The sequence below is a fragment of the Capricornis sumatraensis genome, chromosome 8, assembly GCF_032405125.1.
Source record: "Capricornis sumatraensis isolate serow.1 chromosome 8, serow.2, whole genome shotgun sequence".
NCBI classification, from domain to species: domain Eukaryota; kingdom Metazoa; phylum Chordata; class Mammalia; order Artiodactyla; family Bovidae; genus Capricornis; species Capricornis sumatraensis.
The window spans coordinates 77,808,507-77,824,430 of NC_091076.1; the positions used below are offsets into that span (position 1 = coordinate 77,808,507).

General features: G+C 60.3%; 4 protein-coding genes across 6 annotated transcripts; 3 read left to right on the forward strand and 1 right to left on the reverse strand.

Annotated features, from left to right (window-relative positions):
* The first annotated feature begins 721 nt into the window (after positions 1-721).
* On the forward strand, positions 722-9,340 carry KDM6B (lysine demethylase 6B). Its single transcript, XM_068977562.1, has 22 exons — positions 722-842; positions 1,080-1,222; positions 1,315-1,456; positions 1,685-1,783; positions 1,876-2,095; positions 2,204-2,296; positions 2,381-2,542; positions 2,625-2,828; positions 2,916-3,257; positions 3,340-5,537; positions 5,653-5,779; positions 5,908-6,013; positions 6,850-7,055; positions 7,180-7,244; positions 7,326-7,397; positions 7,494-7,642; positions 7,767-7,881; positions 7,987-8,174; positions 8,323-8,464; positions 8,733-8,859; positions 8,949-9,119; positions 9,234-9,340. Exons 3-22 carry the CDS (start codon positions 1,320-1,322, stop codon positions 9,255-9,257), a joined length of 4,947 nt encoding a protein of 1,648 aa, XP_068833663.1. The 5' UTR covers positions 722-842; positions 1,080-1,222; positions 1,315-1,319; the 3' UTR covers positions 9,258-9,340.
* Positions 9,341-10,832: 1,492 nt separating this feature from the next.
* TMEM88 (transmembrane protein 88) lies at positions 10,833-11,716 on the forward strand. The gene is made up of 2 exons (XM_068978815.1): positions 10,833-11,069; positions 11,181-11,716. Exons 1-2 carry the CDS (start codon positions 10,860-10,862, stop codon positions 11,448-11,450), a joined length of 480 nt encoding a protein of 159 aa, XP_068834916.1. The 5' UTR covers positions 10,833-10,859; the 3' UTR covers positions 11,451-11,716.
* Positions 11,717-12,449: 733 nt separating this feature from the next.
* On the reverse strand, positions 12,450-14,058 carry NAA38 (N-alpha-acetyltransferase 38, NatC auxiliary subunit). Of its 2 annotated transcripts, XM_068979024.1 has the most exons (3): positions 13,151-14,058; positions 12,780-12,966; positions 12,450-12,593 (listed from the first exon to the last, which is right to left on the reverse strand). In XM_068979024.1, the coding sequence occupies exons 1-3, from the start codon at positions 13,229-13,231 to the stop codon at positions 12,481-12,483; spliced, it is 381 nt and encodes a 126-aa protein (XP_068835125.1). In that variant the 5' UTR covers positions 13,232-14,058; the 3' UTR covers positions 12,450-12,480. The 2 variants fall into 2 exon arrangements, with proteins under 2 accessions (XP_068835125.1, XP_068835124.1); XM_068979023.1 differs by having other exon boundaries at positions 12,780-14,058.
* CYB5D1 (cytochrome b5 domain containing 1) lies at positions 13,864-15,292 on the forward strand. 2 transcript variants are annotated; one of them, XM_068979021.1, is made up of 4 exons: positions 13,864-14,023; positions 14,106-14,182; positions 14,302-14,520; positions 15,062-15,292. In XM_068979021.1, exons 1-4 carry the CDS (start codon positions 13,864-13,866, stop codon positions 15,290-15,292), a joined length of 687 nt encoding a protein of 228 aa, XP_068835122.1. The 2 variants fall into 2 exon arrangements, with proteins under 2 accessions (XP_068835122.1, XP_068835123.1); XM_068979022.1 differs by having other exon boundaries at positions 15,130-15,147.
* Positions 15,293-15,924: the final 632 nt, after the last annotated feature.

Here is a 15,924-nt window from a genome sequence, read left to right on the forward strand (position 1 = left end):
GGCCGTGGGGAACCGCGTGGCCCTGGCGGATAAGGGCATAGAGGATACGGGAGCCACGCGAGAGGGGCCACTCGGGACCGCAGTGCGCGACTTCTCAGAAGTTGGGGGATTCGAGGGGGGTTTTGGTTTTGGGGGTCGGTTGGTATTGAAGACCTACAGAGCCAGGGGAAGTGGAGCTGGAGGAACTGGGTATGAAGCTGGGGACTGACCATGTTTTGGAATGGGGGTCGGGGTGGGGGGTGGAGCGCTCAGATCGCGGAGCGGGCGGGTTTGTGTGCCATAGAAGTTGCCCTGAGTGGCCAGCCCTAAGCAGTTCCTAGAGGGTGGGGAGGTCAGAGGCTGGGCGAGATGAAGTGAGGAGGGGTAGCGACGGCTATGTCGGCATTGTGCATCCGTGTGCCAACCTTTCGTCTTAGGCGGCGGGACAGGGGCCGTTTCGGGCGGTCTAGCGCGGACCACTGGCGGCTCTGTGGGCGCGTGGGACTTGCGGGTAGCTCCATGCTCCAGGCTGGCCCGAGTGTGCGACCCGCCGCCTTCACCCGCATGGGTCGCAGGCTCCGCTTGCCTTGCCCGATCGAGTGTCAGCTTGGAGATGGAGACCCTAGGTGGGAGCCGCGGGGTCACGTCGGGGTCATCCCGGGCAGAGCCCGTCTGACCGGCTCCGCCGCCCCTCCTCCCCCGGCAGCGGCCGGGCTAACCTTGCTCCTATTGGTCCCAGCCAGGCTGTTACTGAGGCGGAGACACGGGTGATGATTGGCTTTCTGGGGAGAGAGGAAATCCTGTGATTGGTCAGGTCTCCGGAGCTCGCCGACGCCGGGAGAGGACGCTCCCACGGAGGCCGGGTAAGCGGCCGCCGCGCTGCAGCTCGGCCCCCCGGGCTCCCGCCTGGAAATCTGGCAGCGCAGCCACCCCTTCACCCCGGCTTGCCCTCCTGCGTGCTCCACTCCTCTGGGCCTCCGAGGGTTCCTTAGGCCAGGTGGACCGCTCCTCGAGGATAGTCATCTCTGCGCAGATCAGAGACCTGTAGGGGACTGTGTGCTGGCCAGCTCACATCACTCCTTTTCCACTCCTCTCCGTAGAATTGGCTGTGAAAGGCCCTGGGCGACTCTCTGGGAGCAGTGGGCACTCCTGTCAGAGCGGCTGGAGAGGGACCATCGCCCCAGGGAGCTGGGGCAGGGGGCCGTGCCCGATCTCCAGGGCTCCTGGGGCCACTGCTGACCTGGTAAGGGAAGACTGGGCCCAGGTCGGCTGTGTGTACCCTGACAGCTCAGTCTTTGTCCCCCGTAGGATCATCATCTCTTCTTTTTGATTTAGGCTGGATGCATCGGGCAGTGGACCCTCCAGGGGCCCGCGCTGCACGGGAAGCCTTTGCCCTTGGGGGCTTGAGCTGTGCTGGGGCCTGGAGCTCCTGCCCGCCCCATCCCCCTCCTCGGAGCGCATGGCTGCCTGGAGGCAGGTGAGAACTTGTTCAGTCTCTGCCTCCAGGCACTCTTTTTCCCATACTCTGCTCCTCAGCCTCGTCATCCACCTGGTGCCATCCCTCTCTTCTGCTGTCCGTCTGGTGGGCCTCAGTGTAGCCCTCAGCTGCTTTCTCTGTTTTCCTCACAGATTTCCTCTTCCTTAGGTAGAGAGAGTCAGGGCTGTTCCACTTTGCTGTAGATTAACAGAGTCTTTCTCTCTCCAGGTGCTCTGCCAGCCTCGGGCAGCCCCCACTCTCTGCTCCCCTACCCCCTTCACACGGCAGTAGCTCTGGGCACCCCAACAAACCGTATTATGCTCCAGGGTGAGTGAGGATTGAAAGGTGCTGGGGATGGGAAGTAACGCTGGGCCTTGTTCCTCAAGCCTTACCACCTCCCCTCCCTTTCTGCTCTGTAGGACACCCACCCCAAGACCCCTCCATGGGAAGCTGGAGTCCCTGCATGGCTGTGTGCAGGCATTGCTCCGGGAGCCAGCCCAGCCAGGGTTGTGGGAGCAGCTTGGGCAGCTGTACGAGTCAGAGCATGACAGTGAGGAGGCTATTCGCTGCTACCACAGCGCCCTTCGATACGGAGGAAGCTTGGCTGAGCTGGGCCCCCGGGTCGGCCGACTCCAGCAGGTGGGATGAGGCAGGACACAGGGACCTGGGGTTGTGAGTTCCGACTCAGTGTTCTCATCTTCCATCTGCTTCTGCCCTGTCCTCTGCACTGTCCCCCCACCTTCTCAGGCCCAGCTCTGGAACTTTCACGCTGGGTCCTGCCAGCACCGACCCAAGGTCCTGCCCCCATTGGAGCAAGTGTGGAACTTGCTGCACCTTGAGGTGAGGCTGGGGCTGGGTGGGCTAGGGCCGGGGGCCTGGCCAGGTCTGCACCTGTGTCATTCTCTCTTTCCTTTCTGTCTTCAGCACAAACGGAACTACGGGGCCAAGCGGGGGGGTCCCCCAGTGAAACGAGCCGCTGAACCCCCAGTGGTGCAGCCCGTGCCTCCCGCAGCACTCTCAGGCCCCTCAGGGGAGGAGGGGCTCAGCCCTGGCGGCAAGCGCAGGAGAGGCTGCAGCTCTGAGCAGGTATGATGGCAACTGGGTGGTCAGCAGTGAGCAGGCAGAGCTGGGGTGAGGAGTGGGACTCTCACACTCTCTTTTCTTCCAGACGGGCCTTCCCCCAGGGCTGCCACTGCCTCCACCACCATTGCCACCACCTCCACCACCGCCCCCACCACCACCCCCTCCCCCACCTCTGCCCGGCCTAGCCACCAGCCCTCCATTTCAGCTGACCAAGCCAGGGCTGTGGAGTACCCTTCATGGAGATGCCTGGGGCCCCGAGCGCAAGGGTTTAGCACCCCCAGAGCGCCAGGTGAGCTCCCCTTTGTGGCCGCTTGCCTCTCAGCTCGGTCCCTGTATCCTCCATTTCTCACGTTGTATCCTCATTTCTCACTGACAGGAGCAGCGGCACTCACTGCCTCACCCATATCCATACCCGGCTCCAGCTTACCCTGCTCACCCCCCTGGCCACCGGCTGGTCCCGGCTGCTCCCCCAGGCCCAGGCCCCCGCCCCCCAGGAGCAGAGAGCCATGGCTGCCCGCCTGCCACCCGTCCCCCCGGAAGTGACCTTAGAGAGAGCAGAGTTCAGAGGTCGCGGATGGACTCCAGCGTTTCACCAGCAGCAACCACCGCCTGCGTGCCTTACGCCCCTTCCCGGCCCCCCGGCCTCCCTAGCACCACCAGCAGCAGCAGCAGCAGCAGCAACACTGGTCCCCGTGGCGTGGAGCCGAGCCCAGGCATTGTGAGTGACAGCCGCAGGTGGCGGGGGGGCGGAGTGTTGTGCCTGGAGCAGCCCTCTGACCATGGCCCTGCTCCTCTTGCAGCCCGGCGCTGACCATTACCAAACGCCTGCGCTGGAGGTCTCCTCTAACCAAGGCCGCCTGGGGCCCTCGGCACACAGTAGTCGGAAACCCTTCCTGGCGGCTCCCGCTGCCACTCCTCACCTGTCCCTGCCACCCGGCCCCACGTCACCTCCTCCACCCTCTTGTCCCCGCCTCTTACGCCCCCCACCCTCCCCTGCCTGGCTGAAGGGCCCAGCCTGCCGGGCAGCTCGTGAAGATGGAGAGATCTTAGAGGAGCTCTTCTTCGGGGCTGAGGGACGCCCCCGTCCTCCCCCTCCTGCACTTCCCCACCGCGAGGGCTTCTTGGGGCCTCAGGCCCCCCGCTTTTCTGTGGGCACTCAGGATTCGCACACCCCTCCCACTCCCCCAACCACCAGCAGCAGCAGCAGCAACAATGGCAGCCACAGGAGCAGCCCTACTGGGCCTGTGTCCTTCCCCCCACCTCCTTATCTGGCCAGAAGTATGGACCCCCTTCCCCGGCCCCCCACCCCGACACTGAGCCCCCAGGACCCACCCCTTGCACCCCTGACTCTTGCCCTGCCTTCAGCCCCTCCCTCCTCTTGCCACCAAAATACCTCAGGAAGCTTCAGGCGCCCGGAGAGCCCTCGGCCCAGGGTCTCCTTCCCAAAGACCCCCGAGGTGGGGCCGGGGCCATCCCCAGGCCCCCTGAATAAAACCCCCCAGCCTGTGCCGCCCAGGGTGGGGGAGCTGCCTGCCCGAGGCCCTCGACTTTTTGATTTCCCTCCTACTCCTCTGGAGGACCAGTTTGAGGAGCCAGCTGAATTCAAGATCTTACCTGATGGGCTGGCTAATATCATGAAGATGCTGGATGAATCCATTCGCAAGGAGGAGGAGCAGCAACAACAGGAGGCAGGCGCGGTCCCCGTCCCCCCGCCTCCTCTGAAGGAGCCCTTTGCATCTCTGCAGCCTTCGTTCCCCACCGACACAGCCCCAGCCACCACTGCTGCCGCTGCCGCCACCGGCACCACCACCACCACCACCACCACCACCACGGCCACCCAGGAAGAGGAGAAGAAGCCACCAGCCCTGCCGCCGCCACCGCCTCTAGCCAAGTTCCCCCCCCCACCCCAGCCACAGCAGCCGCCACCCCCGCTCCCCCCACCAGCCAGCCCGGCCAGCCTGCTCAAGTCCTTGGCCTCCGTGCTGGAGGGACAAAAGTACTGTTACCGAGGGACTGGAGCCGCTGTTCCCACCCGGCCTGGGTCCTTGCCCGCCACTCAGTATTCCCCTGGTCCCTCATCAGGTGCTACCGCCCCGCCACCCACCTCAGCGGCCCTGAGCGCCCAGGGCTCCCCACAGCCCTCTGCTTCCTCGTCATCTCAGTTCTCTACCTCAGGCGGGCCCTGGGCCCGGGAGCGCAGGGCCAACGAAGAGCCAGCCCCAGGCCCCATGGCCCCCGCCCCACCGCCCCCACCCCTGCCTCTGCCCCCTGCTCGCTCTGAGTCTGAGGTGCTAGAAGAGATCAGTCGGGCTTGTGAGACCCTTGTGGAGCGGGTAGGCCGGAGCGCCACAGACCCGGCAGACCTGGTGGACACAGCAGATGCAGCGGACAGTGGAGTTGAGCGATTGCTGCTTCCAGCTCCGGCCAAGGAGGAGAGCGTTGGGGTGGCAGCTGCGCCAGGACCGGGGAGCAGCAAGCGGCGGCAGAAGGAGCACCAGAAAGAGCACCGGCGCCACAGGCGGGCCTGCAAGGACAGTGTGGGGCGGCGGCCCCGTGAGGGCAGGGCCAAGACCAAGGCCAAGGCCCCCAAAGAAAAGAGCCGCAGGGTGCTGGGGAACCTGGACCTGCAGAGCGAGGAGATCCAGGGTCGTGAGAAAGCCCGGCCGGATCTTGGCGGGTCCTCCAAGGCCAAGCCACCCACAGCTCCAGGCCCTCCACCGGCTCCTGCCCCCTCTGCCCAGCCCACACCGCCGGCAGCCCCTGCCCCTGGGAAGAAGGCTCGAGAGGAAGCTCCAGGGCCACCAGGGGTCAGCCGGGCTGACATGCTGAAGCTGCGCTCGCTCAGCGAAGGGCCCCCCAAGGAGCTGAAGATCCGGCTTATCAAGGTAGAGAGCGGTGACAAGGAGACCTTCATCGCCTCTGAGGTGGAAGAGCGGAGGTTGCGGATGGCGGACCTCACCATAAGCCACTGCGCTGCTGACGTTGTGCGTGCCAGCAAGTGAGTTGGGGGTCACCTGGGAGGCTGTTGGCCTGGCCTGGCCTGGCCCAGCAGGAGGGCCCTTTAACCAGCCTACTTATATTTCTGTTTTAATCATTTCACTGTCTTTCCACAGGAACGCCAAGGTGAAAGGGAAGTTTCGTGAGTCCTACCTATCCCCTGCCCAGTCTGTGAAACCGAAGATCAACACTGAGGAAAAGCTGCCGCGGGAAAAACTCAACCCACCCACACCTAGCATCTATGTATGTGTGCCCTGTATGCTTAGAACCGCCCCCGCCTGTGGATTTTAGGACAGGGTTGGGGCTGTTGGGGTGCCCGGAGCCTAGGATGGGGCTCTGACCCCAGCCCTTTCTCCTTGGCTGTCCCTCAGCTGGAAAGCAAACGGGATGCCTTCTCGCCGGTGTTGTTACAGTTCTGTACAGATCCTCGAAATCCCATCACCGTGATCCGGGGCCTGGCAGGCTCCCTGCGGCTCAGTGAGTGTGTGGGCAGAAAGGTGTGGGGAGGGCTGCAAGGATTTGGGACTTTGGGGACCTCTGAGAGTCCCTCCTCTGGAAGACCGGACCACGGCTATAGTGAGCTTTCCTTAGTCATGTGTAAGCCGTATTGGACGAGTGCTCTGAGTGGGGCGTTAGCTGACCTCAGGCTTCCCGTCCATCTGTTGGAACCCAGCAGTAGGCAGGTGGAAAGGGGATGTATTTCAGGATCTGGTTAAGAGTCATTTCTGGTTTTCTTGGTGATGAACGATGTGAAGAATACAGGTGGTACAAAACCTGAGAAGCCTCATGGTTTAGGGCTTTCTTCTTTTTCAGCTTTTTATTGTGCACAATTTCAAACAGATACAAATGCAAAGGGAAACCATATAGAATTATAAAATCAGTTTTGTTTCTTCTGTACTTGTAGCTTTCTGTTACCCACATATCCTCCCCTTCCTTCACTTTTACTTGAAGCGCATTCTAGGCTTTCACTTGACAGAAAGAAACCTTTCATTGGATCCTGTGATAATGCAAAGAAACTCTTCTTCATTGAGCATATAGTGCATCAAGTGTTCTGCGTGTGCGGCCTCATGTATACATGAGGACTCTGGGGGAGGGGCTGGGACTCGAGCAGCAGGGGGAGAAAGGGGGTTGGCTCTGATCCAGGTAAAGGCCAGGTCAGGGAGGGCCTCCCAGCTTCATGAGGGTCTGGGGTTTTCACCTGTGCTTGCTGGGTCGAGCTCTGGGAAGCCTGTGTCCACCCCGTCAGAGCTGTGAGGAGCAAGGAGGGACAGGGTGAGTTGGGGCCTCACTCCTTGCTCGTCCCTCCCTTGCAGACTTGGGCCTCTTCTCCACCAAGACTCTGGTGGAGGCGAGCGGGGAGCACACGGTGGAGGTGCGCACCCAGGTGCAGCAGCCCTCAGATGAGAACTGGGATCTGACGGGCACACGGCAGATCTGGCCCTGCGAGAGCTCCCGTTCCCACACCACCATCGCCAAGTATGCGCAGTACCAGGCCTCATCCTTCCAGGAATCTCTGCAGGTGAGAGCTGCCCATGCAGGCAGAGGCAGGGGGTGTGGGAGCAGGGGACTTGGAGCCCTGGTTGTGGTGGGCAGACCTCAGGAAGGTGGCTGACCCAGGCCTGCCTACCCCTGTGGCCAAGCAGGAGGAGAAGGAGAGTGAGGACGAGGAGTCAGAGGAGCCGGACAGCACCACAGGAACCCCTCCTAGGTAGGACGCTTTGGCCCTGCTGTTCATGACTCCTTCCCTTCCCCTCACTTCCCCACCAACCTTTGCGCTTCACTCCTGCAGCAGTGCACCAGACCCGAAGAACCATCACATCATCAAGTTTGGCACCAACATCGACCTGTCCGATGCTAAGCGGTCAGTGGGGCTGAGGCCAGGGAGCTGGGGCGGGAATGCCAACGGGTTGGCAAAGTCCAGGTAGTCGCTCACCTGGCTGCCTCCTCGCCCCTGCAGGTGGAAGCCCCAGCTGCAGGAGCTGCTGAAGCTGCCCGCCTTCATGCGGGTCACCTCCACGGGGAATATGCTGAGCCACGTGGGCCACACCATCCTGGGGATGAACACGGTGCAGCTGTACATGAAGGTGCCTGGCAGCCGAACGCCAGGTGCGCTCCTAGCAGTGCTGCCGCTGGCGCTCCTCTGTCAACCAATGAGCGCCCAAGGGCGGGCTCGTCGCGCAACGCAGGCTCGGCTCCCACTGACCGTGCAGTTCTCTGTCGCCCCCTGCAGGCCATCAAGAGAACAACAACTTCTGCTCGGTCAACATCAACATAGGCCCAGGAGACTGCGAGTGGTTCGCGGTACACGAGCACTACTGGGAGACCATCAGCGCCTTCTGCGACCGGTGCGCGCCGCCTTCGGCCCTTCTCCCCTCTCCCCAACTAGATAAGCCCCCACGTCCCGTCCTTGGATCCCCAGATGTCCATCTGACCCTGTGGTTCTCCTCCAGGCACGGCGTGGACTACCTGACGGGTTCCTGGTGGCCAATCCTGGATGACCTCTATGCTTCCAACATCCCTGTGTACCGCTTCGTGCAGCGCCCCGGAGACCTGGTGTGGATTAACGCGGGCACCGTGCACTGGGTGCAGGCCACCGGCTGGTGCAACAACATCGCCTGGAACGTGGGGCCCCTCACCGGTGAGAGAGTGGGGCCAGGTGGTGGGGTGAGCCACTCAGCGGTGAGGGGCTGGGTCCCTGGGGAGTGAGCCCTGTAGAGGGGTGGGCTTGGAGGGTGCCAGGGCTGCGGCCCAAGTGGTCACCTGTCGTGATACTCTCTGGCCTGCAGCCTATCAGTACCAGCTGGCCCTGGAACGATATGAGTGGAATGAGGTGAAGAATGTCAAATCCATTGTGCCCATGATTCACGTGTCCTGGAACGTGGCTCGCACGGTCAAAATCAGCGACCCCGACTTGTTCAAGATGATCAAGTAAGGGAGGGCCCTGTTTGGGAGGGAGCCCATCCCCATCCGACCTGGCCCGCAGAACAATTCCTGGTTCCACCCCCCTTCCTCCAGCCACCTCTCCGCTGGGTCAGTCCTGCGGGGCTGCTGTGCTGGGTCGGCTGACAAGGCCCCTGCCCCAGAAGCTTTGTTCTCTCGCAGTCTGAGTACGTGAACTTTCTCTTGAGACAGGGATGTGTCGGGCGGTGACCGGGGAGGCCCGGCCCGCCCCACCATCCCCTCGCCCCGCCCGCAGGTTCTGCCTCCTCCAGTCCATGAAGCACTGCCAGGTGCAGCGGGAGAGCCTGGTGCGGGCCGGGAAGAAAATTGCCTACCAGGGCCGGGTCAAGGACGAGCCCGCCTACTACTGCAACGAGTGCGACGTGAGTGCCCCCGTCCCCGCTTCCCTGAGGGCCGGCGCTGTCCTCGGGCCTGCATCCCTGTGACCGCCGCCCCCTCCCCGCCGCCGCAGGTGGAGGTGTTCAACATCCTGTTCGTGACGAGCGAGAACGGCAGCCGCAACACGTACCTGGTGCACTGCGAGGCGTGCGCGCGGCGCCGCAGCGCGGGCCTGCAGGGCGTGGTGGTGCTGGAGCAGTACCGCACCGAAGAGCTGGCGCAGGCCTATGACGCCTTCACTCTGGTGAGGGCCCGGCGTGGCGGGCGGGAAGGCGGGCAGGCGGGGGCCGCGGGGGGCACCGGGGCGGGCTGGGGGTGGGCGACCGCACCCCTGAGCCCCGCCCGCTCTCTCCCGCAGGCCCCCGCCAGCACATCGCGATGAGGCCGGACGCCCCGCCCGCCCGCCCGCCCGCAGGGCGCCGCGGGGCCACCAGCACACGCCTGGGCTGGACCTAGGTCCCGCCTCTGGCCGGGAAGGGGGTCGGGCCTAGCCCTTCCACCCCATTGGCAGCTCCCCTCACTTAATTTATTAAGAAAAAATAATTTTTTTAAAACAAATATGAGGAAAAAAGGAAAAAAAATGGGAGACGGGGGAGGGGGCTGGCAGCCCCTCGCCCACCAGCGCCTCCCCTCACCGACTTTGGCCTTTCTAGCAACAGACACAAGGACCAGGCTCCGGCGGCGGCGGGGGTCACATACGGGTTCCCTCACGCCTGCCAGCCGCCCGCCCGCCCGCCCGGTGCAGACGCACGCGGCTCGCGTATGTACATAGACGTTACGGCAGCCGAGGTTTTTAATGAGATTCTTTCTATGGGCTTTACCCTTCCCCCAGAACCTCCTTTTTTACTTCCAATGCTAGCTGTGACCCCTGTACGTGTCTCTTGTTTATTCACTTGGTTATGATTTGTATTTTTTGGGTTTTTTTGTTTGTTTTTGTTTTTTGGTTTTTAATTTATAACAGTCCCACTCACCTCTATTTATTCATTTTTGGGAAAACCCGACCTCCCGCACCCCAAGCCATCCCGCCAGCCCCTCCAGGGACCGCCCGCTGCCGGGCTCTCCCTGGGCCCTAGTGTGTGTCCGGGCCCGGCCCGACCGTCTCCGCCCGTCCGCCCGCCCGCTCGCGGCTCCAGCCGGGTTCTCATGGTGCTCAAACCCGCTCCCCTCCCCCTGCGTCCTGCACTTTCTCGGACCAGACCCCACTCCCGACCCGACCCTAACCACGCCTGAGGGTGAGCGACTCCTGTACTGTAGGGGAAGAAGTGGGAACTGAAATGGTATTTTGTACAAAAAAAAAAAAAAGAAAAAAATTTTAAAGTTTTAAAGAAAGAACTATGAGGAAAAGGAACCCTGTCCTTCCCAGCCCCGGCCAATTTTAAAAACATGGACCTTCCCCTCACCACCCCACCCTCCCCTGTTTTCTTTTTAAGCGTGAAACAGCCCAGGCCAGGGCCTTACTGGGGCAGGGACACCCCGGGATGAGTTTCTCTGGGGCTTTATTTTCGTTTTGTCGGTTGTTTTTTGTTTTTTTCTCCTCCACGCTGGGGCTGCGGAGGGGTGGGGGATTTACAGTCCCGCCCCCTCGCACTGCACTGTCTTTCTGCCCCAGGGGCAGAGGGGTCTTCCCAACCCTACCCTTATTTTCGGTGATTTTTGTGTGAGAATATTAATATTAAAAATAAAATCAGAAAAAAAATCCTGTTTCGGTAACGTGCTAGTGGTAGCAGGGAGAGCCCTGGGAGGAGGGCAGCGAGACCGTGATTGATGGGGAGGGACTGCGCAGACCCCGGCTAGGGGAGCCCCTCCCCGGAGGCGCCTGTGGAATGTCCAGAGCGCCGGTCTCTCCTTGGCATGGGGGGGTGCCTAATCCTGGAGTCGCATTCCAGGATAAGGGGGGGTGGGGTGGGGAGAGGCTGGGTCGGGGGAGGGGCAGGAAAGAGGGCTATAAGGGCCGCGGCCCAGGCGGGAGGGAGCCAGGCGGGCCATGGCGGATGTCCCCGGGGCGCAGCGACCGGTTCCCGGCGGCGGCCCAGAGCCCCGGGACCCCCTGGACTGCTGGGCCTGCGCTGTGCTGGTCACGGCCCAGAATCTCCTGGTGGCCGCCTTCAACCTTCTCCTGTTGGCGCTGGTGCTGGGGACCATCCTGCTGCCTGCTGTCACCATGCTAGGCTTTGGCTTCCTCTGCCACTCCCAGGTGAGCATGAGCCCGCGTCGTCGGGGAAGGGTGGCGGTGGGGTCTGTGGGCCGCAACCTCGCCGGGCCCGGGCTGTTTGGCTTGGGCCTCATGCTGCTTCTCCTCCCACAGTTCCTTCGCTCCCAGGCACCCCCTTGCACCGCGCACCTGCGGGACCCGGGCTTCACAGCCCTGCTGGTCACCGGATTCCTGCTCCTCGTGCCGCTGCTCGTGCTTGCCCTGGCCAGCTACCGCCGCCTTTGCCTGCGCCTCCGCCTGGCCGATTGCCTCGTGCCTTACAGCCGAGCCCTCTACCGGCGCCGGAGCAACCCGCAGCCGCGGCCAGCCCGGTCCTCTCCAGGGCCCCAGGTTGCTCCAACCTCAGGAAAGGTCTGGGTCTGAGGACCCTCAAGTCAAGAACAACCCTGACGACTGCCCTCCCTCCAGGTCGGCCCAAGGACTTGAAGCTTACCCTGCCCTCACTCGTGCCTAAACCGGGTCCAGCATCCCCTTAGGGAACTGAACATCTGTGGACCCAATTCTGGTGAAAATTCGCCACACCCTGAAAACCCACTTTCGTCTCACTACCCATATCTGAATCCTGAACATCTGGGCTGGACCCTGCATCCCCCCAGCCCCCTGTGAATAGACCTCGCTGGTGCGCTGGTGCTCTCCTTTTCCGGTGCTGCTCTTAGTATTTACGGACTGGAGGTCGGGGGGAGGGGTGGCGAGGTTGGAGGGGAAGGAGTCATCACACATCAATAAAGAATTAATGAACTGAACGCAGTCCTGGGATCCTGTGAACAGAGGGACGGCACAAACACTCATTCCTGAAACGTGCCCCGGAGCAGGAAACAGCAAACGGGTGGGGGGCGGGGGTAGCTCTAGTTTGCAGGCCAGAGCATCCTCGTCTCCTGGCCTTCCCTTATCGCATTAGCCCGCTCTTCCTGGCCAGACCCCAGAGCTCTGTCCTTGACCCCAAAGGCACCTTCTCACCAATAGAGTGAAGGGGGCCCGGCCTCTGTCGCCTGCCCTGCTCCCCTTGGGGACCCAAGTCTTTTCTTTGACCCCAGTTTAAGAGGAACTCGGTGTTGCCAGGCCGGAGAGGAAAACAATGGGCTTTCCGGAGCAGGATGACACCCCCCTCCCTTCCACAATTTTGGAGCAGCTGCGTGGGAGGGAAGACGGAGGGGCCCATCCTAGGGCCTGTGGATCTGAAGTTCAGCCTGTCCCCTATCCTGACCTCGAATGTGAACCTTTGGCAGTTCTGGACATTCAGGTTGTGGAAGGAGAGCTGAGTGCTCCCGATCTCATATAAGCTTGCTCTAGAAATGAGATGTGCAATCCCTGCCCCAGCATCCCAGCTACACACAGACACAGGTTACGGTCAGTTACAAGTTTAATGAGGACTGAAAGGCATGTGCGACAGGGCTCAGAGATAGGGAGGCCCCCCCAGGCTCTCTCTTTGCACCTCAATAGAAACGATGTGGTGTCCAGGTACCATGGCCAGACCCAAGACACGGGGTTCCCCGGCAGAGAAGGAATCTGGAAAGAAGACTCAGCATTAGAGAGGCAGGACAGGGTCGGCCACGTCCCCTCTGAGCCACAACTTCTAGCCCCAGAAAATAGAGTGTGCGGCCAGGCACTTTAGGGGAAATGCCTTGCGTGAAGGTCCGCCGCATTCCCTGAGTGGAATGCGGCGGAGTGGGTGTGCATTCCCTGAGCACTAACCCGATGGCTTGAGGAACTCCTGCGCCGAGCCCAGGATAACGTTGCAGTCACGGTCGGTGCAGAGGAAGCAACCGACCAGGGTCCGTCCATCTGTCATGCGAATGCGCATAGTCTTGTTGAGCAGCGCCTCCAGCTGCTGCCTAGCGCGCGCAGCCGGCGAGTCCTCCTCACGCTCCCCGTCTGAGTCCTGTGCGGGGGCGGAACATGCGCTCAGACCGCGCTGCCCGGCTGCAGCCCGCCTGCGGAACCACAGTTCCCGACAGCCTGCGGGGCGCTCACACGAAGCCCAGAGGCTGCCGGGACCTGCAGTTCCCCTTCCGTTCCCCCATCTTGCTCCCCGACAGCCCCTCAATCCCAGAACCCGAGCTAACCCCGGCGCTGGAGCTGCTTTGACGCCGGCTGCAACAGCCATTTTCCTCTCGTAGCAGCATCGTTGGTCCAGCTCCGGCCATTTGTTCCCGGGCTTCCTCCAAGCCCTTCAACTTCCTAAGAACCTTTTGAGTCCAGTGGTCTGAGATCTCGCGAGTGCTCCCAACCTATTTTCTTTCGCGAGATCACCTCGCCAGTTCTTCGTCTCTTCAGCAACTGCAGAGATCTCGCGAGCTTCTCCTACACCAATGCTGCAGCTCAAGGAAGCCAATTACGCCAGACGTATTAAGATATCGCGAGAATTTTTCAACTCTAGATTCTTACATGTCTCACTGGAATTTAGCGACAGTTTCATAGTTACACTCCTCCCCTTCTTTTTTTTTTCTGCCTCGCGAGATAGTCTGCCCTAGAGTCCCTGTAGCCCAGACCACTGAATGAATTAAAACGCAGTGTTCTCTTTCCCTCGGACCTCCTGAGGACACAATTACTTGAACGCCGGAATCGGACTACGTTTCCCATGAGTACCCGCAGCCCACGCCCCTCTTTGCCTGTACCGCGTTTAATCTCAGTGGACGGTGGCCGGAAAGGAATAATGGTTTCCATGTCAGCGGATAAACGCGCTCGCCTTAGCTACCGGACGAGGGAGGATGCAGTAGTGAGTGCGTGCTGAAAAGCGAGGAAGCAACTAAAGTCAGTGAGCAATAGAGCAAGAGCTATGCCAAGCCGGGGCCTAGTGGCCGGGCCAAACTTTGAGTATTTTCAACGTCGCTATTTCACGCCGGCCGAGGTGGCCCAACATAACCAGCCGGAAGACCTCTGGGTGTCTTACCTGGGAAACGTGTACAACCTAACCCCGTTGGCACAGGAGTACAAGGGTAAGGGCCACACTTTGGGCCAGCGTCGGGGGTGTGTTTGGTTCTTGGATGGCTAGCACTGACGGCGGCTGCTCCTTCCCAGGAGACTTGCTGTTGAAACCCATCGTGGAAGTGGCGGGCCAGGATATCAGCCACTGGTTTGATCCGAAAACCAGAGACGTGAGTTCTTCTGGAAACGGGTTGAGGGGAGGCGGCGCTGGAGGGTTGAAGAGGAAAAATAGAGGCCAACCAGAGCCCGAAATAGTGACTGCTCCCACCCTCCTCCCCTGCTTTAAAAGATTCGCAAGCACATAGATCCGCTGACCGGTTCCCTGAGATACCGCACCCCCTGGGGCCGATTTCTGCACGTGCCGCCTCAGCTACCCCGTTCGGACTGGGCCAATGATTTCGGGAAGCCTTGGTGGCAAGAGTCGCGTTATGAGGTGGGGCGGCTGTCCTCCAAGACCCGGAATATCCGCATCATTAACACGCTCACGTCGCAAGAGCACACACTGGAGGTGAGAACCGGTGCCTGAGGGCAGGATAGAGGGAACTAAGAACCCCAGCAAAACTCCAAACAGCTCTGCAGGCCAGCAGCTCTCCACAGCCAATGGAAGCTGTTTTCTTCCCTTTTAGGGGAAACCAAAGAAAGGTTACTTGGGTCCTGGGGGTTGGGAATTTGCGCCCAGGGCGACAGTTTGTACATCTTAGTGATGGTGGTCCTCAGAAGCTCTTTCGTGCTGTGTTTTTGTACAGCAGTTGCAAGTGTACTCTTATTAGTCTGCTTTATTGTGGGGATGAGGTCAGGGCAGTGACGTTTGGGCCATCTGTTTATTTGAAGTGGCTGCCACAAAGGCAGATAGGACTTGGGGGCCATTCATTGCATGCTGGAGCTTCAAGTTTATTTCTGGGACCCTGGAGTGCCTTAAGCTGCTGTATCTGCCAAGGGAAGCCTCTAACCCGGGCTCTGTCGCCTTTTGGGCTTCTGGCCTTTGCTTCGTGTGTGTGTGTGTGTGTTCCACCCGGAACTCTGGGGTGGGGTGCTTTTGTGTTCTCCAGGTGGGGGCCCTGGAATCGATGTGGGAAATACTACACCGCTATCTCCCCTATAATGCACATGCTGCCAGCTATACGTGGAAATATGACGGCAAGAACCTGAACATGGATTATACTCTGGAGGAGAATGGGATCCAGGATCAGCAGGAAGAATTTGATTATCTCAATATGGACAGTACACTTTACACACCTGCAGTACTGCTGTACTTCAATGATGACCTCACAGAACTATAGGACGGGATGTGTATGCTCCTGTAGACTCAAGACCGATTTGGAGTTTAGCACTTTCTGTGCCCTGGAGGAAAAGAGGTGGGGATGGGGAGGGGCGATGCCTGGACCTAGACCTTCTTTCCACGCTGGGAGCTGGCATGAAGTTCCCATGCCCTACTGAAGTGTAAACATCCTGTTCCTCAGGTTCATTAGCGTTTACTCTGAGAAAGCTAGGGAGAATGCTAGAAGTGGATTCATTTTTAGGAATGATGCAAAAAAATAAAATATCTTAGATCAGGGAGATGTAGAAGAGGATAGTCAAATAGAGCTCAGGCAGAATTTTTCCATAGTAAGAGAAAGAAAAGCTCTACATAGGGACCAGGGATGGAAGAACTTTTCTGGCAATGATGGAAATGGCATGGCTGCAGGAAGATGGGATTTACAAAGACAGGAAGAGGAGATGTCTGCCACTGGCCACACAAAACTGGTTAGTCTTTCTTCTGAATAGTATTTGGCAGCTGAAACTGAAGAGGAAGAGGGGAAGTGAATGGTCACCAGGTAATTCAGGCCAAATATTATGCTATAAATGCTCATTTAATATAACTACCCATAAGACAGATATCATTCCCACTGTTCTACAGATAAATCTTCTGAAG